The sequence below is a fragment of the Myodes glareolus genome, chromosome 6, assembly GCF_982192425.1.
Source record: "Myodes glareolus chromosome 6, mMyoGla1.1, whole genome shotgun sequence".
NCBI lineage: Eukaryota > Metazoa > Chordata > Mammalia > Rodentia > Cricetidae > Myodes > Myodes glareolus.
In genome coordinates, this window is record NC_142031.1 from 38,655,283 (window position 1) to 38,682,538 (window position 27,256).

The 27,256-nt window shown below is 44.0% G+C and overlaps 1 protein-coding gene across 1 annotated transcript in view; it reads left to right on the forward strand.

The window, feature by feature from the left end:
- The window catches only part of Dnah6 (dynein axonemal heavy chain 6), a 205,615-nt gene that overhangs the window by 165,127 nt on the left and 13,232 nt on the right, over positions 1 to 27,256 (forward strand). Inside the window, exons 63-74 of the mRNA XM_087907121.1 lie at positions 137 to 279; positions 3,978 to 4,168; positions 8,353 to 8,513; positions 10,158 to 10,246; positions 11,625 to 11,771; positions 14,168 to 14,306; positions 15,968 to 16,087; positions 17,067 to 17,188; positions 21,502 to 21,631; positions 24,173 to 24,300; positions 25,368 to 25,553; positions 26,052 to 26,124. Of these exons, the coding sequence (XP_087763247.1) occupies positions 137 to 279; positions 3,978 to 4,168; positions 8,353 to 8,513; positions 10,158 to 10,246; positions 11,625 to 11,771; positions 14,168 to 14,306; positions 15,968 to 16,087; positions 17,067 to 17,188; positions 21,502 to 21,631; positions 24,173 to 24,300; positions 25,368 to 25,553; positions 26,052 to 26,124 (1,629 nt within the window). The remainder of the gene's footprint in view (positions 1 to 136; positions 280 to 3,977; positions 4,169 to 8,352; positions 8,514 to 10,157; positions 10,247 to 11,624; positions 11,772 to 14,167; positions 14,307 to 15,967; positions 16,088 to 17,066; positions 17,189 to 21,501; positions 21,632 to 24,172; positions 24,301 to 25,367; positions 25,554 to 26,051; positions 26,125 to 27,256) is intronic.

Genomic DNA, 27,256 nt, shown 5'->3' on the forward strand with positions numbered 1-27,256 from the left:
GTGTTCGCAGTTGTATTTTTAAATAGCTGGCAGTAAGCGTAGGTACCATCTTTTAACTAGCAACATGTATTTATTTAATTTCAGAGTCAAAACTGCTCTATTTTTTAAAAAGCATCTTTTAAAATTGTCTTTCCAGGATCTTTTGAGACCTATATTAACCCACAGAATTGGGAAGGTTATGGCAAATCAAAACAGGAAGAGGGAAAGAACCGGATTTGGGGTTCAGACTTCAGCTCTTTCCATAAGCTAATTCTTATTAAATGCTGCAAAGAAGAAAAGGTGGGTCGTCATTTTTAAATGAAAAGACAGCATCATAACGTTTCCACCAAAGATCCTCAGCTAGTTGTGAGTCATACGTTTACTTGTGGCTAACAACAGCCAAGTTTGGGAGCGACGTTAAAAACAAGAATGATTTTACTCTTTTTAAATGGTTTTAGTAGAGTGTGTTTTCCTTGCAGGCTAAGAGAAAAGCCAGCTGGGAACTTGGTCACCTCCTGTCAGCTGTACACTATTAGGGAAGGTCCGCCTCCTCACACTTAGGACCAGGGTCTGTAGGAAGGTTTTGGCAGGGAATGAATCTTCGCACTAATGGGGAGGAGGCATTTGATGGGCACAAAACCCTAGTCTCCAGACCTGTTTGAAACCTACTAAGGTAGTCTGTGGGAAAGATCCCAGATATCCAAGTTAAGACTGAAGTAGCAGATTGTCGAGAGAGCAGACGAAGTGATGAGGAACCGCCGTGGCTCCCAGGTTCTGCCCAAGTGCCAGTGGAGCTGTTTGTATCAAAAACTAAGCCAAAGGGATGAATGTGTGAAAAAGATGGCTGTGAGCTGTCAGTGCCTGCCGGCTGTCAGAGTAGATGGCTGTCTAGAAACTCCAGGGAGAAGTGTGTGTTAGAATACAGATGAGGAAAGTGAGGCCGCAGAGGTTATTGTGACAGGGAGACTAATATTTAGTACAATAGGAGTTCCCAAGGCAGAGGATGATATGTGGAGCCCTGCCTTCAGGGAAGGAAAATGGGGAGTCACAGAAGCAGGAAGAATGCGGAGAGAAGCATCATGGAAAACAGTAAGGCTTGCAGTTTCACTGCGGCGAGGCAGCAATGCATGCTGAGGGTTCGTGTCCATATGTGCAGATGTGATCCCAATTTTGCTGTTAATAAAGGACCAATATCACCTGCTAAGAACCCTCACAGTGAGTTTCAGGAGGCACCAAATAGAAACGGAAGCTGTTCTTTGTAGCAGAGAAGAAGGCGGGAGAAGGACAGTGAGTGGGGAGAACTCACTGGAAATAGCTGGAAACTCCTGATGTTGTGTTGCCCTATCTCTGTGGGAAAACGGGTTTGAGATTGCGTGGGATACAGACAACCGCAGAGGAAGTGTACCAACCACAACATCACTGAAAGCATGGCTGAGAATCTTCTAGGAAAAGGAGGCCTAAAAGGGAGGCTTTGCTGTGAACAGATCACATCTCAGGATGGCCATCCCCACAGCTACCTGAGAGGAGAGGAGATGCCCTGGACTTACAGGACAAGGAACTCTGAGTTTAGGATATTGAATGTGCACATTCACCCTGAGCTTGTCATATGTCACCGCGAATAGTGGCAGAGTGGCTGGGACCCAGCAGCACTTTGGGAAGGAACGCTCTGAAACATATGGAAAGGCTTCAAGGAAAATGGGGCAGTAGCTAGCAGGGGAAGTTGGCAAAATGCGTGGTACTCAGAAGGCATCAGTCCCACAGAAAGAAGAGCTTTGGTGGCTAAGCTACTGTGACTAGAAAAATCCTCAGTGTGAGAAATGTTGTAAGCTACACAGTCTGTTTATGCAGCTGCGTGTTTGTTTCTCAAGGGGAAAAGAAGTTTTACTTAAAAACATATATTTATCTTATGTGTATCAGTGCTTTGCCTGCACATCCTTGTGTGCGCCATGTCTGCTACCTGCCAAGGTCAGAAGAAGTCACTGGATCCTTTGGAATCATGTAGGTGCTAAGAACTGAACCCAGGTCCTCTGCAAGAGCAGCCAGTGCTTTTAATCCCTGAGTCATTTCCCTAGCTTTCAAAAGAAGAGTATTTAATAAAGATAGACATATGAGAGAAATCAACCAATCTTTACGCATAAGCTTTATTTTGACTGTACATTAGATAGACTGCTAATTTAAGCATGTATGCACACACATTTGCAATTCAGTCAGACAAAGGTGAACACTGGCTATCTGTTTGAAATTAATGGACTATCGTTAGTAACTGTGTGATTATGTTATTAAAAGGCTGTCATACGAAAACATACCAAATTCCTTAACGGTAAAATGATGTGAGACATGAGGCTTGCTTGATATCAACACTCCGGGGACTGAAGGAATGAGCAGAGCTAACAATGAAACAAGATCTGGTCTTGTTTTAGTAATGCTGGAGCTGAGTGGAGACTCGGGTTTATAATTCTTCCACAGATAAGTCTAAATAAAAAGGGCTAAGCTATAATTTCTGGTCTTATGCTTACACATAACTGGGATCTCTAAGTGTTGTGAAATGGCTCAGCAGTTCAGAGACACAAATTCAGCTCCCAGTGCCCACATTAAGCTGCCTATAATTCACACCTGCCTATAATTCCAGCTCCAGGGGATCAGATTCCCTCTTCTGGCCTCCACACTCACAAACATAAAACCATACACATAATTTAAAATAAAAATAAAATCATTTTTAAAAATATGAAGAAATCTATAAATGGCAGGCTTCTATGACAATACACAGAGCAGTTATTGAAAGTTCTTGCCTGGACATTCAGCCAAACATCTTATAAGGCTTATACTGCCTAATGAAATTTGCTTCACAAGTTAGCATGGAAGAGTCTAGAATTCAGATTGTGTTTTAGAAATGAGAAAAAGTCAGTCACACCACAGTACAAGTATTCAAAAACCCAAATCAGTCAAGACCATGGGCCGGATCACACCTCAAAGGAGATTTAAAAATGACTATATGCCAGGCATCACCCCTTCCAACTAGATACCCTCATGGAATCATTCAGGAACATGGTCGCTCTGTTTGCTCCAGACAATGACATGATAAATCAGTGGGGCTGGGGACCAGGAATGGCAACATATGGCTATAATCTCAGCACTGCTGTGGCAGAGGCAAAGTCTGATCTAGATAGTGAGTTCCAGGTTATCTAGGATCATATGATGTGATCCTCTCTTGAATAAATAAATAAATAAATAAATAAATAAATAAATAAGCTAACTGATTGAAGCCTTAGAACAGATGAGACCAGAGACAAGATCTCGAAGTCACAATTGTAAGGTGCCTAACCTGTTTGTGCCCAGGCCTGTTCTAAAGCAGGGCCATTGGGTATCCAGTGGTCCTAACTGCTGAAGTCAAATGTTCCTTCAGGAGAATAGGGACATTCCAACACAGGTGTTCACCACAGGGTACTATAGTCTTGTCCACGAATTCAGCCTCCTTCAGAAGCAGCATGTTTAGATACAAAAATGAAATTTCATTCTAGAAATGAAATTTTTAGTGAGCCACAAGAAGGCTCAGGGAGAGAGAGGCCTTGCTGTGCAAACCTAATGATTTGAGTTCAGTGCCCTGATCTCAAGGTGGAAAAAGAGAACCAGTCTTCTAAAGTTCTTTTGGCCTTTGTACACGTGCATGCCCTCTAGTGCACATGTGTGCGCATGCACACACACACACACACACACACACACACACACACACACACACACACTCAGAGGTCTAAGTTTGGTCCCCAGCTCAGGCAGCTAACAGCTGATCACTTGCACACACATGGCATGCACAGTTCCAGGGGATTTGGTGCCCCCTTCTGGCCTCGAACAGTACCTGCACTCACATGCAGACATACACATAATTAAAGATAAAATAAGTACAGCTCACCCTCCTCTAAGAGAGAGAAAACTGGGGTAAGAATGTAAAACATGCTCATCCCACATACCACCTTTAACATTTTTTTCTTTCCGACTTTCAGGTGGTTTTTGCTCTTACAGACTTTGTGATAGAGAATCTTGGCAAGCAGTTTGTTGAGACACCTCCAGTAGACCTGGCCACTCTGTATCAGGACATGTCAAGCAGCACACCCCTGGTGTTCATCTTGAGCACAGGCTCTGATCCCATGGGTGCCTTTCAAAGGTTTGCCCGGGAGAGTGGGTATGCAGAACGGTAAGGTCACACCATGAGGCTATAGTTATATATGTTTGTGTGTGTACATATATGTGTTATATGTGATATTGCTATTGTCCATATCAACCTTATACTAAAGTGTATAGAAATGTATTATAAGGAACTGGATCATGTCTTGTAACTATAGAGTCTGAGAGGTCCAAGTTCTGCAGTACTTGGACCTTGGAGCACCTTGGAGGCTCTGAAGAGCTGATGATATATAGCTCCAGTCCAAGTCTGGGAGGCAGAGATCCAGGACGGGTGATGGTATGAGCTTGAAGTCTTGAAACCTAAAACCTAAGAAGAGCCGTTGCTTCGATCTGAACCTGAAGTCTGGAAAGTACCATGTCCAGTCTGACAACCAGGCAGGCTGAGTGGTCTTCACCCCTGACCAGTGTGCAGACTTACAGAGCCCACGTGCAAATTTGAGCAATTTGTTGTCACTCCAGACATTGGGTAAAACCCTGTTTCACTACCAACTGACCACTAAGCCAGCCAACAGGAGAGATCGGTGTATATACGCTGCAAAGAATGCAGACATTAGAGAAGTCACTAAGTAAAAGTAGCACCCACACAAGGAGCAGTAGTGAACATCAGGGAATGGCGACAACCCAATTCCCATAGTTATCACATTATATATTCAAAACGTCTACATATCAAAAACTACAATGCATCCAAAGAAACAAGAAAATGGGAGAGTATGTTCATTCACAGGGGAAATACTTAGCAACTCTCTTTGAAGAATGTAAAACCTTGACTTCAATGTAATAAAACTTTTCAAATATATTTTAACTGACTCATAGTAACCATGAGTTACTATGTTGTAAGGATTTATACATTATATATATACACACACACACACACACAGTAACTATGAGTCATCAGACGTGTATACCATATGTAAGATCTGTGTGATTGGCATCTCTATCAAAACTCTCTCTACCAGCAATTTTGAAAGATGCTATTAACTGTTGTCAACCAGTTAGCATAATCTTCCTGTCCACCAGCACCCTTTGACTGTCCTTTATTTCTCTCTGACCCCCTTCCCCTGGACAGTTTGAACCATGATCCTATTCTATATGTCTTTAAAATCAACTTTTTAGCCAGACGGTGGCAGCGTCCTTTAATCCCAGCACTCAGAAGGCAGAGGCAGGTGAATCTCTGTGAGTTTGAGGCCTCGTGGTCTACAGAGTGAGTTTCAGGGCAGCCAGAGCTACAAAGAGAAACCTTGCCTCAAAAAACAAAATCAACTTTTTATTTTCTACATATAAGTAAGAACATTCGACATTTGAATAACAAGATCTTGGACTGTTTTAATTTTATTCATAACAGTTAAAGAAAAGCACAGACAAGGGACCGAAGGAAAACACAAAAGATGTCTCACCCAAATAAGGATATCAATAGGCAAGATTTACATAAATTTACATAATTTATAAAGATTTTCATACCGAGTAGAAATTGCAGAGGTGAAAAGCACAATACTGAAATGAGGGTTGCACCGAAGGGATGCAGCATACGTGTGAGAAGGCAGGGAAAAGACACAGTGGGTGTGAACACAGGTCAGCTAACATTGTTCTGAACAGAAAGAAAAAAGAATGAAGAAAAGTTAGCGGAAGCCAAATGTAAATGTGAAAATCCCAGGGGAGGAAACAGAAAAGCGCAGAAAGGACAGCTGGAGACATGTTGAAGACATGTTCCTCTGGCAGTGACCCTCTGTCTCAAAGCCTGTGGCCCAGATTGAAGAAAATGACCACCTTTCAGATGTGATCAGCTTTCAGGTGGAAGACTGTGGGTTGGCCTGCTCTCCATAACCACATGAGACAATACCCGCTCTGTCCTATATATGAACACATACACACATTGTGTGTATCATGAGAATGTATCTACAGTAAGAACATGTGTGTGTGTGTGTGTGTGTGTGTGTGTGTGTGTGTGTGTGTGTGCTATTGACTCTGTTTCTCTGAGGAACTCTTAAAAGTGGATATGAGGTTTCCTTGGTCAGGGAGAGGAGGTGAAAACATTCCTGAAATGAGCAGTCGGTCACTAGTCATCCAGCGTTGTGGGTATACCAGAAGACACTGAACTAACAGCACACTTGCAGTGGTTAAAAAGAATGAATAAATATTACTGAAGCGACACTGAGAGAAACAATTAATAAATGTGATCTCCTGAAACTGAAAAGCTTCTGTAAAGCAAAGGCCACAGTCAACAAGACCAAATGGCAGCCTACAGTATGGGAAAAGATCTTCACCAACCTCACATCGGACAGAGGACTGATCTCCAAAATATACAAAGAACTCAAGAAATTGATCATCAAAAGAACAAATAATCCAAAAAAAAATTGGGTACAGACCTAAACACAGAACTCTCAACAGAGGAATCTAAAATGGAAATGTTCAACTTAAGGAAATGTTCAACATCCTCAGAAATGCAAATCAAAAAGAAAAAAGAAAAAACTCTGAGATTCCATCTTACCTGTAAGAATGACCAAGATCAAAAACACTGATGACAACTTATGCTGGAGAGGATGTGGGGTAAAGGGAACACTTCTGAATTTCTGGTGGGAGTGCAAACTGGTACAGACCCTTTGGATATCAGTATGGTGATTTCTCAGAAAATTAGGAAACAACCTTTCTCAAGACCCAGTAATACCACTTTTGGGTATATAGCTAAAGGATGCTCAATCATACCACAAGAACATGGGCTCAACTATGTTCATAGCAGCTTTGTTTGTCATAGCCAGAACCTGGAAACAACCTAAATGCCCCGCAACCCATGAATGGATAAGGAAAATGTGGTATGTTTACATAATGGAGTACTACACAGCAGCAAAAAATAATGGCATCTTGAAATTTGTGGACAAATGGTTGGATCTCGAAAACATTATATTGAGTGAGGTAAGCCAGACCCAGAAAGACAAATACCATATGTATTCACTCATAAGTGACTTTTAGACATAAAGAAAAAAGAAAAAAGAAAACCAGCCTACAATTCACAATCCCAGAGAACCTAGACAACAAGGAGAATTCTAAGAGAGACATACATGTATCTAATGTACATGGGAAGTAGAAAAAGACAAGATCTCCTGAGTAAATTGGGAGCAGGAGGAATATGGGAGAGGATAGGAGGGGAGGGGAAAGGAAAGGGGAGGAGTGAAGAAAAATATATACCTCAACAAAAATAATTTTAAAAAAATTTTTAAGTTGCTGAAGCAAAACAAGATGAGATGATATGTTTTAACACATGTCAAGATTTACTCTAACCTATTAGAATCATTTAGACATGGTCCTGGTCAAAGCCAGATGAGTAGATGGCTAAAAGAGAATAGAAAAATCAGAAATAGAGCCACATAATTTGGGAAACCATTTGTGATGAAAGTGACCCTTTAGAGCAATGAAGAAAAAATAATCATGTTTATGTATAGCCCTGAGCCAGTGGGACAACCATACACATGAAATGTACTTTAACCTCGGCTGTGCGTGTAAATCAATCCTGATAGCGGGTATATCTAGACATGGCAGGCAAAACAATAGAGGATAACATAGAAAATATCATTGGAGGCTGAAGAGATGGCTCAGAAGGTAAGAGCATTGCCTGCTCTTCCAGAGGTCCTGAGTTCAATTCCCAGCAACTACATGGTGGTTCACAACTATCTGTGATGGGGTCTGGTGTCCTCTTCTGGCCAGCAGGCATACACACAGACAGAATATTGTGTACATAATAAGTAAATAAATATTTTAAAAAGGAAAAGAAAATATCATTAGAAGTATGGAAATATTTTTTAAATGAAATATTAAAAAAGAGAGAGAGATCATTTAAAAGGTTGGCAAGCCAGGTGTCATTGTGCACACCTATAACCCTAACACCCGGGAGATGAAGGAAGAGAATTTCACATTCATAGCCAACCCGAACTACGCAGAGAGTCTGAAACTCACTGAGCAAAGACAACTGCAGCCAAACTTAATGACCTAAGTTCAGTTCCTGACTCCCACATGGTAAAAGGAGAGATCCAACTCCTGTAATTGTCCTGTGACTTCCATATGCACACCATGAAACCTAAGGACTAGTGCACATAGATGTGTCTCACACACACACATGTACAGAGGATATAAATAAATGTAATTTTAAAATGAACTAAGATTGCTTTAAGATAGCGTGAAAGTCTTCCGCTGTTGTTCCATCAGAGTGCAGTCAATCTCCCTGGGCCAGGGACAAGGCCCCATTGCCGAGAAGATGATCAAGGATGCAATGAAGACTGGAAACTGGGTGTTCCTGCAGAACTGCCATCTTGCCGTTTCCTGGATGCTGGCAATGGAGGAGCTGATCAAAACCTTCACAGACCCAAGTAAGTCGTGCGCATCGCCTCCGAGTGATGGCACCATCCTCACATTTGTTTATCCAGACGGCCTAATGGGGAGTCTTCACCAGAGACCTCGTTCTTTCTCTTATTGGGAAGAAAGAGTTGAGCAATAGGGAAACTGGGTAAAGTTCCCCAAGAGGACTCAGAAACAGGCCTTGAACTCCGAGTAAGGGGATGGCACACTGAACCATGTGTTGCACATCGTGTTCTGTGGGAAGCCACCTGATAAAAAAAAAGAAATAGGAAAACAGGCGTGGGTGGAGAAAAGACAATAAATCTTACCCATACAATGAAAAGTGCAGAGCTTCCTCACTGCGGCACAGCCCTTGAATTCCTGCACTGGAGAATAAAGGCAGCAAGATCAGGAGTACAAAGTCATCTTTGGCTCCAAGGTAAGTTAAAGAACAGCCTGAGATACAAGACGCCCTGTCTAAAATAAAACCAATAGACACAGAGAGAAGTACAGGACCAGGAGTGGTGGTGCACACCTTTAGTCCCAGTAGTCCAGAGGCAGGGGCAAGTGGGTCTCTGTAAGTTCAAAGCCAGCCTGGCCTGTGTCATCTCAAAAAAGAGAAATGTCCGAGCCAGGATGCCACAGGGAGAGCAGCAAAGGACCTCGGGTGTCAGGTGTCCGTGATAGTTTCTCGGAAGCTTTGCCAGCTACAGAAAGCTTCCGGAGAGGGCAAGAGCTGTGACTCTTGTCTCATTTGCTCACTGCTGCACGTGGGGGAAAGAAGCTGCTTCTTTACAGGTGCCCGGCTGCCTTGGTCACTAAGTCACCCTCCCGGAAAGGCCCCTCCTCCCCAGTGCCCTCCTTCTACATTTCAGTGGGAAATGGTGAGAGGGGAAACGACCTCACGCCCAATGAGAAGGACAAGATCTTCATTCCAGGTCAGAGTCCAGGGTCACAAAAACAGTTCCTGGCAGTAGGGCTCCTTCAGCTCCTTGCCAGCTCTTCAAGAAGCCTTGGAAGACTGACAGGAGGTCCCGCCCCCAAGCCGAGGAGCTGTATTGGCAATTGATAGCTGCTGGGAGAGGGGGAGTTGATTTTTGCTGAGTGTGGCCCCTGGTAAGGACACCATGCTTCACTGGAAGGTCACACATCTAAGATTATTTGGGCAGCACCAACTGGACTTGAGAGGTGTAGAAAAAAACAAGATCAGAGTTGTATGAAAGGGACATGGGAGACGTTCAGAGAGAAAATGGAAAGGTGAAAAATTTTCAAAGAACCAATAAAATTTTATACTAAGTAAATAAAGGTAATTTTTTATTGATATATCTAATTTCTTTATTGAAGCATGCCATCTTCTAGACTGCAATCTCCCTGACAGGAAATCTCAAGATGGACCACTGCTTTGATCCTCATACAGTTATGATACTTGATATGTACAAACTGTCTTTTTTAATTTTAATTTTTTATTCTACATTATAAAGTATTGTCTATTGTTTTTTTGAAAGTAATTTTATTAAATTATAAAAGTTTCCATTTATGCCCGATACAAACTGTCTTTTGCAGCCTTGTCTTTCCTCTCCAGAATAACTGTTTCCGTAGAAAAGGACTCCTACAAGCTTTTTAATACCTTTTCCTAATACCTTTTTCTTCCTGCTGTTTTGTCTTTGTCTTAACAGATCAAGTCATCAAGGAGACATTCCGACTTTTTCTAAGCTCCATGCCTAGTCCGACATTTCCTGTAACAGTCCTTCAGAACTCTGTCAAGGTAAGGCATGTCTACAGCTAGAATGTGTAAACCGACTTTTCCTGTCCTGACTGCCTGTCCCCAAACAACCGACACAGAGGCTGAATATTGCTTATAAATGCTTGACTAATAGCTCAGGCATATTACTAGCTAACTCTTGCACTTAAATTGCCCCATATTTCTATCTGCCACGTGACTTGGTACCTTTTCTTAGTACAGCATTCTCATCTCTGCATTTACTGGTGACTCTCTGACCCCGCCCTTCCTCTTCCCAGAATTCTCCTTAGTTTTGTTGCCCCACCTATACTTTCTGCCTGACTACTGGCCAATCAGCATTTTACTAAACCAATTTGAGTGACAAATCTTTACAGTGTACAAGAGAATTATCCCACAGCAAGAATGTGAGAGATTTGATCCAGGTGTTAAAGATCTTGCAGAGACCCTTGCAAAAGACTGAAATAGCAGGCAGGAAAGTGGTTTTCCAAGACAGTTCTCATTTTTGCATATCCTGGTCTACAAACCATCCAAATCTTCCGACTCTCCCCTCTGCAAGAAAATGCCACATGCATAGAGTAATGAGAATGACGCTCCTCTCAGCTCTGAAGGACTCTTTCCACATTTGGCAGACAGGAAGGCCTTCAGTTTCTAGGTTTCAGTGCAGTAGATTTCCAATATGAGGGAAATCTTTGATATGAAAAACAAGAAACGCCTCTTGCCCCCCTTCCCGCATGTCATGGTATTTAGTGGTACAAAGTATGCAGGATAGTTCTGTATTTTGATATGACCATAGGATCCAATGGAGACTTATTAGGCTTTCTGTCTTATGCTTAATTGGCAAAGAAAAGACTCCAAATGGAAATATCTGGGGTTCTTCTGATGGTGCTTCACCGTGGTGGGTCTGAGGACCCCACTAGACCCTGTTCTCCATGGACTGTCGCTAAACAAGACAAACAGTAGTGGTGTTGAGGAGATGGTTTAGTGAGTAACAAAATTTGCTGTGCAAGCATGAGGACCTGAGTTCAAACCCCCAGCACTCATGTGAAAAGTCAGGCATAACATACATACCTATAACCCAGGTGCATGGAGGGAGAATTAAGAAAATACTGGGGCTTGCCAATCCCTCGCCTATATCTGGGGTCAGTGAGAGACTCTATCTCAAATAAATAAGATAGAGAGTGATAGAGTGGAACACCTGAAATCTTCCTCTAGTCCCTGAGCACTCATGGTGCACGCGCGCGCGCACACACACACACACACACACACACACACACACACACACACACACGACACAAAGCAGGCCTGACCATTCCAAAATGCCCCATGGGCATCAGTTATCCATATCTCCGTGGCTCCAGTAAATAACGCAACCCTCTCTGTCATGTTTGATCTCTAAATCCAGGTAACCAACGAGCCTCCAAAGGGCTTACGTGCAAATATCAGGAGAGCCTTTACTGAGATGACACCTTCATTTTTTGAAGAAAATATACTTGGAAGAAAATGGAGACAGCTAATATTTGGCATTTGTTTCTTCCATGCAATTATTCAGGTATGCTCCACCATGTTTTTTAAAAAGATTTGCTTATTTGTATTTATTTGTGTATATGTGTATGTTTGTGTGTGTGTGTGTGTGCGTGCGTGTGTGTGTGTGTGTGTCTGAGAGAGTGTATACCACATATGTGGGTACTTTGGCCAACCAAAAGAGAGTGTTGGATCCTCTGGTTCTGAAGTTAGAGACAGTCATGAGCCACCTGACATGGGTGCTGGAACACAAACTTGGGTCCTCTGGAAGGGCAGCAAGCACTCAAACCCCTGGGCACCTCTCTTTAGACTCCAATTTTGCTTTTTAACAGCAATAAAGAAGTGTTCCCTGTTAGAAATATGTAAATAGTTACGACATAAGTGAAAACTTGAAAATGGCATTTGAAACTCTAAGGCCCCATTCTGTGTTGGAAATCAAGTTTATTTAGCACAGCCGCCAATGCCGCCGCCTTCCCTGCCTCAGCATCTCACAGCCCCAGCTCTTGCCCCTATCCTGGGCTGCCTGAAGAATACCTTCGCCCAGGTGAATGCATGAGGTCCAGTTCAACAGGACAACTCTGCCTCACACTCCAAGTCTGCTTCCCCTCCAAGATCTAGTCCCAAAATCAGTGGTCCCTTTCATTCAGTGACATACAGTAAAACCTCCAAGAAGAGTTTTAGCCTTTATTGACCCCCATATACTTTGCCAGTCTTCAAGGTCCCCTTGTTTTGTGATGGTTGTTGTTTTCAAGTGTAATCTTTCCTTTTGCACAATCTCACTACACAGCCCAGAATCCCTCGACTCTGCAGCCCGCCTGTCTTAGCCAGACTCTGAGACAGCAGGCACATTCACAACACTCAGTTTGTTTCATGTTTCTTCTCCCTTGTGGTAGTTCACGCCTACTTGCTCCTCAGGATGAACTCACCACCTTCAAGGGACTCCTCCTTACCTTTATCTTCTGAAAATTACCTCTCAAAGCAGCACCAACTTCCTTCCATCTGTTCAAGATGCATTACTCGGCCCGTTATACACCCTGTGACCCTGTGCTTGAACTCTGACTCTTGACTTATTTCTAGATGTTATTGTTAGCTTACTGGTTTTCAACTGTACGTGCTCTACCGAGAAACAGTCTCTGGAGCAAAAGGGATGGATAAAGATTCAAGATATGGAATAAATAAACAAAATGATCTAAAGAGATCAGAAACTCCATAGATGGAGCTGTATAACTTTACCATCAGTTTAAAATTAAGAAGTGGGGAGGAGGGGCTGGAGAGATGGCTCAGAGGTTAAGAGCACTGACTGCTCTTCTGGAGGTCCTGAGTTCAATTCCCAGCAACCACATGGTGGCTCACAACCATCTGTAATGAGTTCTGGTGCCCTCTTCTGGCCCGCAGGCATACATGAAGGCTGAACACTGTGTACATAATAAATAAATAAATCTTTTAAAAAATTAAGAAATGGGAGGATAATAAAATACTAAAGGGGGAAGGGATTTCACTATGGCAAGTGATGACACAAAGATTGTGATTATGCATACCAGTTTTAGTTGTCTGCAGCTGTTGACGTCACCATGGAGAAGTCATCAGGTACCAGCATGGTATGGTATGACTACAGGCGTAGGAAAACTCCCTCAGACAGAAGGAGAAGGCAATGTGATGGTTAGTTCTAGCTGCAACTTGACTCAACCTGGGATCCATGGTGGGTTGTCAGGATCAGCTTGGCCCGAAGGGGTATCTGTGGGACGTTGTCTTGATTATTAACTGGTGTGGGAAGACCCAGTCTGCTGCTGGAGGCACCATTTCCCGGGCTTGGGTCTTCAGTTGTGTGAGAGTTAAGGAAGCAAGCCGAGCATTCTCTCCACCCTTGCCTGTAGCTATGATGAGACCAGTTGCTTCAAGGTCCTGCTAATACGGCTTCCCATAATAATGGACTGTAATCTGGAGCTGAAAGTAGAAAATCAGCCCTTTCTCCCCTGAGCTGCTTTTTGTCTGCATAGTTTACCACAGCGATGGAAATAAACCTAGGACGGGGATTCTCACTCTCCCTCCTTCCCCTTCCATTTCCCTTTCCCTCTCAGAGTTACAGTGTGTTTCTATGCCAAACTCTAGGTGGGCTGGGGATTTTTCCTAGTTTGAAATGTTTTGTTTTACTCTACAGAGCAAAGTTTCTTCTGATAGATCTGCCAAAGCTTCCATAACAGATTTTCTTTTAAAAACATGGGGAGAATTGAATGAAGGTGTTTTTGGCATGTTTTGGTAAAAGCCCGCTGAAGCTGAACTAAACGTTTTTAACTGATTGCAGTATGCAACTGCCCAGCATGGGTGGAAACTTTCATCTTTCAGTACTGAAAATTAACTTCATCATCATTATACAAAATTAACCTCGTTAGTTGTGTCTCACAATGTTCTCCTCTTCCGTTGTAGGAGAGAAAAAAGTTTGGCCCCCTTGGCTGGAATATCTGCTATGAATTTAATGACAGTGATAGAGAATGTGCCTTACTGAACCTCAACCTTTACTGCCATGAAGGAAAGATCCCCTGGGATGCGCTAATTTACATTACTGGTCAGTGTGTGCATGGGACCTGGGCATCTGGCTGTGGAGCAGAGCTATTGATTTACCTGCTCGGCCCCTGTGAAGGCTGTGTTCTCCCCACTGTTTAACATTGGCAATGACAACTCATGGCCCCTTTGTGAACTTGCAACAAATGACAAGCATGTCATGAGAATATTTGCACATAGAAAATTGGGGAGACATTTCTCCCCAGTAGCAATAATACCAGACATCGTGTGTGTGTGTGTGTGTGTGTGTGTGTGTGTGTGTCTCAGTGAGATATATATATATGTATATATATATGTATGTATATATACACACACACTCATGTTGTGTTTGTACATGTGTGCACATGTAAAATCTAGAGGTAGACATTAACTGTGCTCCTAAACCATTTTTTATTCTTTGAAGATTTCATATACATATCCAATATGTATTAATCATATCTACCTTTCTTATCCCCTCTCCCACTCTGCTTAGGCAAAGGGAGAGCCATTTTTCTTTGGGGCTGTGACTACTGGTAGGTTTCCAGTTTACTTTTTGAGGCAGAGGCACTCACTGAACCAGGAGCTCTCTCTTTGGCTAGGCTGACTGACCAACGAGCTGGAGGAACTTGCCTATCTCAGTGCCTGGAGTACAGACACAAGTCACAAGGCCAGGCTCTCCTACAGATGCTGGGGATGGAGACTCAGGTTCTCGTGCTAGAGCAGCAGGCACTACTGGCCACCATCTCCTTAGCCCCAGGCACTACTTTATATAGCTAAGATGAGTCTGTATGCTAAAGTCTTACATCAGCCTTGGCAATGCCGTATCATACGTGAAATCCTTCTGGGAACACTACAGTGATAAGTAGTAAATCATGCCAGTGGATCTAGAATTTTCCCAAGGCATTATATTAACATTAAGATTCATTCCATGTGGCCCCTTCCCGCTCTGTTTTTGGAGCGACACTGAAGCATGCTGAGTGCTGCATCTCTGGAGAGAGAAACATTGTAACCATAAGTTCGAATCCCCCTGACCTAATCTCTGATAGACAAACTCTCTCTTTCACTCTGGCTTGATAGCAATAATTTATGAGATAGATACAGATCTACTGTCTTTCAGCAAATGTGAGGTTCTGTTTTCTCGGTGAGCTCAAACAAAAGCAATGTTTCATGGAAAGTGAGTACATTTTAGAATCTGACAGTCACGAGGGGGGGGTCAACACTCAAGAACCTTCTGAAACAAAGGAAAGGGGAAAAATCCTTCAGAAGAGTCCAATAGCTTTAGCTTCTGTTATTTGAAAGAAGAAAACTGTGGAACTGAAGAGATGGTTCGGTGGTGAGGAGCACTCACTGTTCTTGCAGAGGCCCCGGGTTCAGTTCCCAGCACTGACATGGACCAGTTCCAAGTGATCTGATGTCCTCTTCTGGCCCCTGTGGGTTCCTGCACGCACACAGTGCATCTAAACTCATGCAGGATCACATACATACACACATAATTTTTTAAAAATATAAAGTAAAATAATGAGGAGAGCATACACATGTTACATTTTTTCTGCTTTTTAAAAGTTGACTTATTAGAGGGACATAGCAACCACTTTCAGTAGCAACTAAATGTGCATATAAATAAACCTATTCAAATTGGTAAATGTAAAAAATAGTAATATATTTTAAAATGCAAGCTCCTTTCAGGTGAAATCACCTACGGTGGGAGAGTGACCGACACCTGGGATCAGAGATGTCTTCGAACTGTCTTGAAAAGATTTTTCTCTCCTGAGACACTGAACGATGATTATAAGTACTCTGAATCAGGTAAATAACTCTTGTGCCAAAAGTCCCTTCCCGAGAAATCTCGGACATCTTTCAGTTTTCCAGCAATGTGCCCTGTCCATAGTCACAGCTTTATCCCGTCCTCATGTTTAACACTGTCAAAGCTGCCTTGGTAGCGAGAACACAATACTGTATGTTGTATAGCAACCACTGTGAATTTGTTTGGTATTAAATTTGATTGTAATATATCTAAATGCATTTTCAGAGATACGGAATAATGTATTTTTAATATAATTAGAGAATGCTTCCATGACCAAATATTGAGTAACAAAGAAGTATGAATTGGAGGTAACTCCTTTGGGTTCAGACAGTAAACAGATCAATGGCCTTGAGTGTCAGTTTCTTAGAGGAAGAAATCTGGTTACTACACAGCCAGCTCACAAAAACTCCTGCTGTTAAGTCGCTAGACACTGCTTCCAGTCAACAGTATGCCTTGTTATCAGTGGGGAAAGGGCAGTAATGTTATATGTCAACATTTTGCAAATGTAGCCTTTGATTTGATTAATTATAATCTATTTACTAAATCAGCACAAGGACATTTTCTAACACAAGCACAAATTTGGATCCCTTAATGAGGCTCACTTCCAACAGCGTCCAGAACCCTTCTGGGCTCCATACTCTGGAAAGATCATGATGCTAATCTCTGCTGCTCAAGACCTTGAGAAAATTTCATGTGACTTGGGGCTAGAACAACGGCTGATGGTGAAGAGTGCAAACTGTTCTCAGAGAGGACATGTGCTCTGTGTCCAGCACCCATGTTGGGCAGCTCACAATCACCTGTCACTCCAGCTTCAGGGAGCCCAACACCCTCTTTCTGGCCTCCACGGGCACATACACTCACATGTACATAGCCGTGGGAAGACACACACACAGAGAAAAATTGTGTAATTAAAATAAGAACCAGGTCAAGCAGTGCTGATCCATTTTATACACATTTGTCTTCTGTGCTTTTTATTGACAGGCATCTATTTTTCCCCCTTGGCTGACAGTCTCCAAGAGTTTAAGGACTACATTGAAGATCTACCTTTGATAGATGATCCAGAAATTTTTGGAATGCATGAAAATGCCAACCTAGTTTTTCAGGTATGTCGTCTTTCTGCTTAATATACATATTTATATTTGCATACAAACTCGAGACATTGCTCCTGCCCTCACAGCTCTGTGAGCTACACTGCCTTCTTTAAAAAGTAAAAGACTGGTTAACCTCTCTTTCAGCAATGGTTTCAATTCACTCTGGTGCCTCTGAGGTCTTTAATGAGACTCACTTCCCGCAGTCACTTCTGACTCCATACTCTGAAAAGATAAAAATGCTAATCTCTGATGCCCAAGGCCTCAAGAAAAATTAATGTAACTAGACACAGACTTCACAGAATCCTAAGATGCTCACACATGTGTGTGGACGCATTCACATGCGTGTGTGTTCCCTTCTCCTGCCCTCCTCCCACCACACTGAACACATCTGGCTCCTGTTACACAAAGGTTATGGTTAGATCGGAACAATACAGTTCCAAATGCCCCAAGTGTCTCTTCTCAGCGCCTTGGTTCAGAGTCTGTGAGTAAATATCCAAGGAAGATAATTAACCTTGCTCTCTCAAAGCAGTCGAGGTACCAGATCACAGCACTAGCTCCAAAGCAGTGATTTTAACCTTTGGGGGTCGAATGACCCTTTCACAGGGGTCACCTAAGACCATTGGAAAACACAGGTATTTACATTATGATTCATATCAGTAGCAAAATTACAGCGATGAAGTAGAAACAAAATTATTTTCTGATTGGGTTCACCACACATGAGGACTTCGCATGGCCCAGCTTCATCTTAGCATCTCAGGCATCCATAAAGAATAACGCTGAGGACTCCAGACATCACCAGTCAAGGATTAGACCAGTAGAAGAGACCCCAGGGTCGGGAGATTATCTTTCTTTTCAAGTTAAATTTTTCCTGCATACATGTTAGAAGGTGAAGCCACCAGCCAGTGGTGGTGAAAGCCTTTAATCCCAGCACTCAGGAGGCAGAGGCAGGTGGATGTCAAGGCCAGCATGGTCTACAAAGCAAGTTCCAGGACAACCAGGACTGTTACACAGAGAAACCCTGTCTTGAAAAAACAAAAGAAGGTGAGGTCTACCACAGTATCAAGGAATCTAACAACACCGGACTCTCCAGAAAGCACACCACAGGAGGTCAGTGTTCTGACCCCTGACTTCATGTTTGCCAACAATGATGTTGCTGTTTTCAGCAGGGCATTAAGATAATATGGCATGGTTTCTGCTGATCTGCTTTCAGGAGAGTGTACTTGTGGCTAAGCCTTCTGTCTACTCCACTCTGACCTCTGACTGCTTCTTCTAAATGGTGGAGGGCGGAGGGAAGACGGGAAGAGGAGAAAGGAAAGAAAGCATGGGAGGGTGGCCTAACCTCCTCTTGAGGGCAGCTTCAGAAGGGATAAAGCCACCCCACCACCAACCCCTCCCACACACACACACGCACACATACACGCCTGGCGTTGTAGGCATTGTAAATCAGGCATGGAGTCTGTGCTTTCCATTGGTTTCAGAATGTGTCATGAGTCCCAGACCTGCTTTTCTCCACAACTCTCCACAGTTCTGGATTAACATTGCAGCCATTCTCCTTTGAACAATTGTCTCTTTTTCTTCCTTAGGATTCGGATAAGATAAAAGCTGGAAAGATGGCTCAGCAGTTTAGAGCACTGGCTGCTCTTTCAGGGGACTTGGGTTCAGTTCCCAGCACCCACATGGCAGCTCATCTCTAACTCTAACTTCAGAGGATTCATGTCCTCTGGGGCATGAACATGGTGCACAAACATGCAAGCAAATTACCCATACAATGTACAGAGGTGGGCATGTGACCCAAGCTTAACCAAAGGCCGCACCTCCTCCCTCGGCCACTCTAATTTGTCCAAAAGTACACAGATGTCTAGCACGGAGTACACAAATGCTGGGTTTCAGGAAGGGCCCCCTGGAGTCAGTGGCTGGAATGTCATATCATATCTGCATCTGTCTGTCTTTCCCCTGATAATCCCACCCCCTCCTCAACCATCCTATAGGGGAAGCTCATGTGCCATAGGAAAAGCCAGGCATGTGCAGAATATTATACCCATTTATGCCCGAGTAAACGTCCACTCTCAAGGTCCCAACTGAGCCACAGAATTGAACTGGCTTTATTGGTACAGCTTCACAGGGGAAGAGTTTACAGGTTGTTGTTGCTGGAGACAGAATTTCTCTGTATAACAGTCTTGACTGTCCCGGAACTCACTTTGTAGACCAGGCTGGCTTACAACTCACAAAGATCCACCTGCCTCTCTCTGCCTCCCAAGTGCTGGGATTGAGTGCATTTTCAGGTTTAATATAAGCACGGTGACACCAATGAGAAATGGAGCCCAAAGAAGTGCACAAAGCTATGCCGCTTGGTGTTGTGTTAACACGGGGAGACAGCGCATGGGTACATGACTCCCAGGATGCAGGGAGGTCAGAGCAAGATAAAAGTTTTGTATCTTTCTTATTTTTGTCATTCTTTGAAATTATAATAGAATAATGTCGTTTCTCTCTTCTTTTTCTTCTTTTTCCTACTTTTAAGCCCTCTTATGTGTCATCATCTTGATCTCTTTCAAATCCATGGCCTCTTTTCTTTAGTTGTTGTTGGTGGTGGTGGTGGTGTGTGTTGTGTGTGTCTTCATAAATACATCAGTGCAGTCTGTTCAGTATGTATAATGTAACAGGTATGTGTTTTCAAATCTGAGCATTTGGTAGAAGTGTGCTCTTCCCTGGGGAAGACTATTGGAGTTTTTGTTTTAGTTTGGTTTTTGTTTTAGTTTTTTAGACAGAGTCTCTCTACATAGCCCTGGCTGTCCTGAAACTCCCTCTGTAGACAAGGCTGGCCTCAAATTCTCAGAGATCTGCCTGCCTCTGCCTCCCAAATCTGGGATTACAGGCATGCACCACTTCCCACAGCAAGACTACCGGGTTTCTACCAGAACCCTGCAGAAGAGCCTTCCTTTCCCCAGACACCAGAGAGCCTTCTTTCATGGGAGAGCTTTCACCTCCTGCTTTCAGGAAGGAAGGGGGAAGATTTGAGATCGGTCTTCCATCTGTCTGCAAGTTGCCTTTAGCTAGAGAAAATGGTTGTATCAAAGTGGATCATTATGAAATGGTATTTTTGCTTAGGTTGGATAATTCTGTCCCTTTTGAAGAATGTGGTCTGAACACAAAACCTCTACATTCTTCCTACACTTAGCAAGTTTTATTTAAATACATGTTTAGTAGGAACTAGTAAAGGACAGACGGGGCTGGAGGGGCAGGTCTGAGATCCGAGTGTGTCAGCAGCCCCCTCTGCTGTCTGAACCAGGCTTTGTTACCCCAGTGCACTGCCAGGATGTCACTTTCTGTACCTGAGACTGAACGGGGTGAGCATGAGGGAGAAGTGAGCAGTTATGAGAACGGACTTATTGTTCCTATGAAGAAAAACCGACTGGATGGAAAGGCTGCACCCATGCATCAGACTCTGCCCAGACAAGGAGTGCTGTTCACTGTTGACTCCTTAGAGCTGCTGGCTGCTGCTAGAATGGCCTGCTCTTGAAGGACCAGCGTGGACCAGAAGTGGAAGATGCAGGCTTGTGTCCACACACCTGCTGGGTCTGTCGCCCTACCGGAAAGGAGAGAGGGGAATGAAAGGAGAAAGACACCAGAAAGACACAGTTGAGCCAAGTCAGCTAAAGTGGAAACTTGCTGAGCTTCTGGTCCAAGTTCAGGGATGCCCACGACCAAGCAGTGTCCAAAGATCCTTAAGAAACCACGTGTCATTCTGCCACAGAGGCCAGAAAGAAGGAGCTGGGATGCTTTGCTGGGTTTGGAGAGCCCAGGCTAGAGTTGCAGACCAAGCTGGCCGAACGTGTCTATGCTGGGCAAAGCCAATGAGATGACTGTGGATGGCAAAACAGCTTTTCCTTTCCTTTCTAATCAATGGATATAAGGTCTTGGTCCGGAAAGATGAATAGGTCTAGAGATCTGACGAACAGCATCGTGCATGTAATCAACGGTACTATGCACTCAACATTTGATGAAGAGAGAGTTGGTGAGATGACTCAGAATAAAGACATCTGCCACCAAGCCTAACGAGTTCAATCCCAAACACCCACACGGTGGAAAGAGAGACTCCTACAAGTTGTCCTCTGGCCCCCACTTACACGTCAGAGCATACATGTGCATATGCACGCACAATTTTCTTAATGTAAAAAAATTAATTTGGTTAAGAGAGTAATTCTTATATTGTATTCTAACCTCAGCTAGGCTTGTGTGCTTGAACACTTGCCTCATTCCTATATGTAAGTGACACACATGACAAACTATCTGACTCCATCTTCCCTGTTCTCTTACTGTCCCTGCAGTACAAGGAGACCAACACCCTCATCAACACCATCCTTGAGGTTCAGCCAAGATCCTCCTCAGGCGGCGAGGGGAAGAGCAATGATGAAATTGTTCAGGAGCTTGTGGCTTCAATCCGGACCAGAGTTCCAGGTAAGAAATATTGGGGGGCACTCACCCATAACGGGAGCTTTAGGAACAAACCCGGAGAACTAAATGGTAAGCAGAGGTGGAGGCTTACTTTCTTTGATAGACTTCTCTCTCCCTGGAGTGCTCACCTCACGGGGAGTTCCCCATTCCTGTCTGGAAACCTACTGCACCCCAACAGCCCACCTGCAAGGATTGAGAGGAGCCACCTGGCTTACCACCCACACGACTTCAGCCAGGCTTTGCCCTGAGCTGATTCTAACGTCTCCGGACTTGTGGCATCCATGACAGTAGCTGCTGGCAATGTGTGGCAGCTTGTTAACCTTAAATTTTGACATTGAGTCCTTGGTTGCACTAAGCATTTTAAATGCTTGTGTCTTGGACAGCACAGATGGGGCATTTCCATCACCATATAAAGCTTTATTAGAGCCCTGTCCTCAAATCCACCTCAGTCTTTTCTTTACTCAGGAGAAATGGCTACTTTAACCTTGTTTGTCGCTAATTTACGGAATCTTCCTGAAGGATCACCAGAGAACTACTCTCCCACTTCCCTGAAACTGAAAATACAGTTACGTCCCTGGGTCAATTGTTCATGATCAGAAGTGATGTCATAACAAGGGAAAGAAAACTGAGGTAGAAGAAAAGAGCCCACGACAGAGTCCTGACAATACTCTAAAGGCTTCTGGGTGAAAAGGAGCCATGAGCCAGGTGACCCAAGAAGAACCCTGATATTTCCCAACCCACAAGGGGCAGGTCCCAAAAACAGAATGTTCTGTTAATGTTGAAGAAAACTGCCAGTTTATTTAGGGAGCAGTTTCTTCTAAATAAATATAATGGGGAGGGGTAGTAGCAGTGATGCAAAGATGAGGGGCAGCGGAGACAGTGGGCTTTCTCCAGATGCCCATTGACGCAGAGGAGATGTTCTACCCATGGTAAAGCTCACACTTACACTCTGAAGTGGGAAGCAGGTATCTCCACACTTCATAGAGTTTATGCTTTTCCCGTGTGATGAGAAGCAGGCCATCTGCTGAGGCTGAGAGCGGGAGGTCTGACCACTCCACAGAAGAACTTAAGAGTCTTGAAATGGCCCTGGGGGCATGGGGGAGATAGTAAGGCTCGTGGTCCGGAGAGACCACAGAGAGATGGTCCTCCAGCAGCCCATTTGTGAAGGCTCAGGAAAGAATCCAGTCTGTGTGTGGCGTGTCTTAGAACTCCTTATCTGCCCACACTTGCTGCAGGCATTCAAGGAAAATGCAATTCCTTGATCCTAACCCGTGTGGCTCATTTGGACCTCTGTTTTGTAGGACTGGGGTTGGAAGGACAGACATATCATTCCCCCTACAGTTTGACTCCAGTCTTTGAGTGATGCTCAGTAACTTGGGATAAATTCTCCATCTCTGTCTCCCAGTCCCACCCCCTCTTTTCCCGGAAGTAGTGCAGGTCTACAGGGAAGAACAAGACGTACACACTCATATTCAATGGGCCTCTAGTCTCTGGATTGTTGCTTGTCAAATGAGCCATCACCATGGTGGGTAGCATTTGCCACCAAGGTATTCGGAGTTCTGCCAAAGCAAAATGTATCTTGTGTGAAGTCAGAGGATGACTTGTGGGAGTGGGTTCTCTCCCTTTAACTGGGTCTGACTCCGGGATTGAACTTGCGTTAAGAGGTTTAGCAGCAGGCACCATTGCCCGCTGACCCATCTGCCCAACCCCAAATGTATGTTCTTAAGCCTCCCTGCCACTCCTTCACACCCACTGTGGAGAGTGACTCACAGGAGCCCCTCACTCAGACCTGCAGGCTCCAAGCCGCACTGACTTTTTCTCCACTCGCTTCGGCTCAGATCTTCCCCCATGGTTTCCCAGAAAGGGAGCGGACTGACCTTCACTTGGGTACATGCATGCCTTCCTTCCACACTACCCCACACTACCTACCTGTGGTCGAACCAAAGTTCAAACTGGCACAGAAGACGAACACCACATGACAGGGAGTGAAACACTGATTCTCTCTTCTATCCCTATCTCTATTTCTCTCTCTCTCTCTCTCTCTCTCTCTCTCTCTCTCTCTCTCTCTCTCACACACACACACACACACACACACACACACACACATTTTTTTCTTGTTTCCATTCATTTAAGCCTTATTGTTTTGTGACTGATTGTATGTAAACACAGGTGGATCATCAGAGACTTGTAAGTTTTAAAAACAGTGTCATATTTAAGCTCTTGCTTCAATAATGAGAGGAAATAGCTTTAGAAAAAAATATGTAACAAAAAGTCAGGCCCAGTAAGAAGGCTCAGTGGGTAAAGTGCCCAGCTGGCAAGTCTGAGGGCCTGTGTGCACACAAAGGTGAAAGGCGAGAACAAACTCCTCAGGGTTGCCCTTTGACCCCCACAGGCGTGTCGTGGCATGCATATGCCTGCATTCACATGTCCTATGAAAACACAGCAGTAATAAACAATATTTTAGAGATTCCTATGATGGTAGCAGTGTTGTGAGGATGGAAATCAAGGATGTTTGGTCTGAGAAACCAACTGTGTGTGTTTCAGAAGTCCTGCAAATGGAGGGAGCTTCCGAGAGCCTTTTTGTCAAGGACGCTCAAGGCCGCCTGGACTCTCTGACCACCGTCCTTAGCCAGGAAGTGGATCGGTTCAACAACCTGCTGAAGTTGATACACGTATGAATGCTTCCCTCCATCTTTGCCTCTGGGTAGCCAAACCTTATAGAAAATGCTGTAAGAGCATGAGTGTGCTTAGAAGCCTCTGTCCTAGCGTTTCAAAGCTTCTGTTTGACTGCATTATCCTCAGACCCAGGCTGTGTATGGTTGAGTCAGTATTTCCTTGTCCTAGCAGTGGCTGTGTGAACGTGTGACATTACAAACCCCCAAGCTCCTCACTGACCTGTCTTAAAGTTTTAAAATTATTGTCAGGACTGAAGAGATGACTCGGCGGTCAAGAGCACTGGCTGCTCTTCCAGAGGACCTGGGTTCAATTCCCAGCACCTACATGGCTGCTCACAGCCACCTGTGACATTAGTCCCAGGGGATCATATGCCCTCTTCTGGCTTCCACAGGCACACATGTGACACACATGCATATACACAGGCACACATGTGGTACACATACATATACACAGCAAAACACTTAAGCACATAAAACAATGGAACACATAGATTTGCTTTAAAAAAGAAGTAAAGACAATGTGTGAGGAGTGATATCAAGGTTGTCTTTTGCCACATGCATGTACACACACATGCTTATGTAACATGAGGGCCAGCTTGTTGGGGTATCTGTCCCCACCTGGTACCCCACAACTGGCAAGTCACAAAGAAAATCAACCACACAGAGAACTCTATAAGTTATAAAGCTGATTGGCCCATTAGGTCAGGCTTCTTATTATCCCTTGTAACTTATATTAACCCATTATTCTGATCTATGTTAGCCATATGGCTTGGTACCTCTTCCAGCTGTCAGCTTCACATGCTGCCTCTTCTGTGGTCTGAGCAGGAATGGCAGAGGGAGCTTCTGCTTCCAGAATACTCCCAGTCTCTTTGCTCCACCCCTACTTCCTGTCTGGCTTTCCCGCCTATACTGCCCACCTGGCCAATCAGCGTTTTATTAAAATATGATTGACAGAATACAGATAATTCTCCCGCACCATGCTTAGTCACACACATAAAAACTGTGAAAGCCATTGTCCCCTCCCCCAGTAATTATGCCTGTAATAATCTTTTTCCGTCTCTCAGATTTCTCTAGAAACACTCAACAAAGCCATTGCTGGATTCGTGGTGATGTCCGAAGAAATGGAAAAAGTATATCAGAGTTTCCTCAACAACCAGGTTCCCTCTCTTTGGTCTAACACAGCCTACCCTTCGCTGAAGCCACTGGGATCATGGGTCAAAGACCTTATTCTGAGGACTGCCTTCGTGGATGTACGGGCGATTTCACTTGTGTGGGTTTTGATGGATTGACAGCATGCCTGGCCCTAAATTCCTGAGGGAGCACTGATTAGCAACTGTTAGGAATCATTTGGTTCTGAAGAAATAGAACCTTCCAGTATGGCTTCTCTTTGAAAGTCTTAAGTAGATTATAACGCCATTTCCCCTAAGCCCTTATCTATATATTGGTTTTCAACTTCAGGCCATTCCTGAGGCTTTAGCTGCAGTGTGTGGCCTCATAGTAAGGTACACACATGGCATGGCTCTACATAGCCAGATGAGCCTTGGCTGCCCTAGCCTCTTGCCCCTCGTGGTTTCAGGCTGGCAATAAGACTGGTAGGTGAGAAGGGGAATGGACCAGCAGTAATATGAGGGGGCGGTGAGATGCCACATCGATTAGATGCCACCCTCCCGCCCCCCAACATAGCTCTCACTTAGATGGCACGTTCACCTCAGAAATGAGTGCCTCATGAAATCATGTCTCTCCTTTAGCTGTGGCTCAAAAGAGGACAGCCCAAGTCCTTCTGGATTTCCGGGTTCTTCTTTCCTCAAGGATTCCTCACAGGTACTGGTGCCTCCCCTAGGAAAGTCTCATGGGAAAGGTCGTGGTTTGCCACATGCACAGGGTTTCTAGAAGCTGGGAAACTGTTGTGACTGCCATGGCCTGACTGGCCCTGCTGACTCTGCTGATCTAGGACAATCAAGAATTACTCTTCCTCCATCCCTGGGGAGGGGCAGGGAGTATATGCTCCCTGGTAAGCTAATCCTTGCCCCTCTCAGGTAATCTATGCAAGGGTTTGATTTAGGCTAAATCCATGACTAGAAAGCTATTGGTTCAACTCTCCATGTGACACAACCCTCCCATCCCCTAACCTTGTTCAGAGCTTTCAATTGCTGTTCCCCTGCACATGTCCCAGCTCTAAGCAGCTTTCTCTCTCTCAAAGATACTTTCCTACTGCCTCCATTGCCCAAATTCTGGGATAGGCTGCCTTACCCATTTCAGACAATGCTGGGAATTGAGCCCAGAGCTTTGTACATCCTTCTTAGCATAAAAAACACTCTTGATATCCCTTCATCAGTCCTAGCAGATTTGGCTGGAAAGTCCCAGAGGGACCCAGACCTTGGGCTTCTGGACACCCAATCCTCAGTTTATCTCATTTCTACTCCCTGATAAACAACCCATATAAGCAAGCTGGACAAAATTCTGAAATTAGGCAGACTTTCCTAAAACTTTCTCATGAGTTTTTCTCTCACGTCAGGGCAATAACCTTGAAGCTTAGCTCTCCTGCCCTTTGTTTATGATTTGTTTACTTGTTTGTTTGTTTGGAGTTTGTTGGGTTTTTGTTTGGATTTTTGTTTTGTTTTTGTTTGTTTGGTTGGTTAGTTTTTTGAGACAGAGTCTCATTATGTAGCCCTGGATAGGCTAGAGCTCACTATGTAGACTAGGCTAGCCTTGAATTTAAAGAAATCTGCCTGTTTCTGCCTCCAAAGTGCTGAATTTAAAAGTGTTTACCACTATACCTAGCATGTTTGTTCTACAGGTGTGTGTATGTGTGTGTGTGTGTGTGTGTGTGTGTGTGTGTGTATGTAGCAAGTGTTTGTATGTGTTTGTGTGTACAGATGCCTATGGAGGCCAGAAGAGGCTGTTGGGTTCCCCTAGCACTGGAATTATATATGTGGTTGTGAGTTGCCTGACA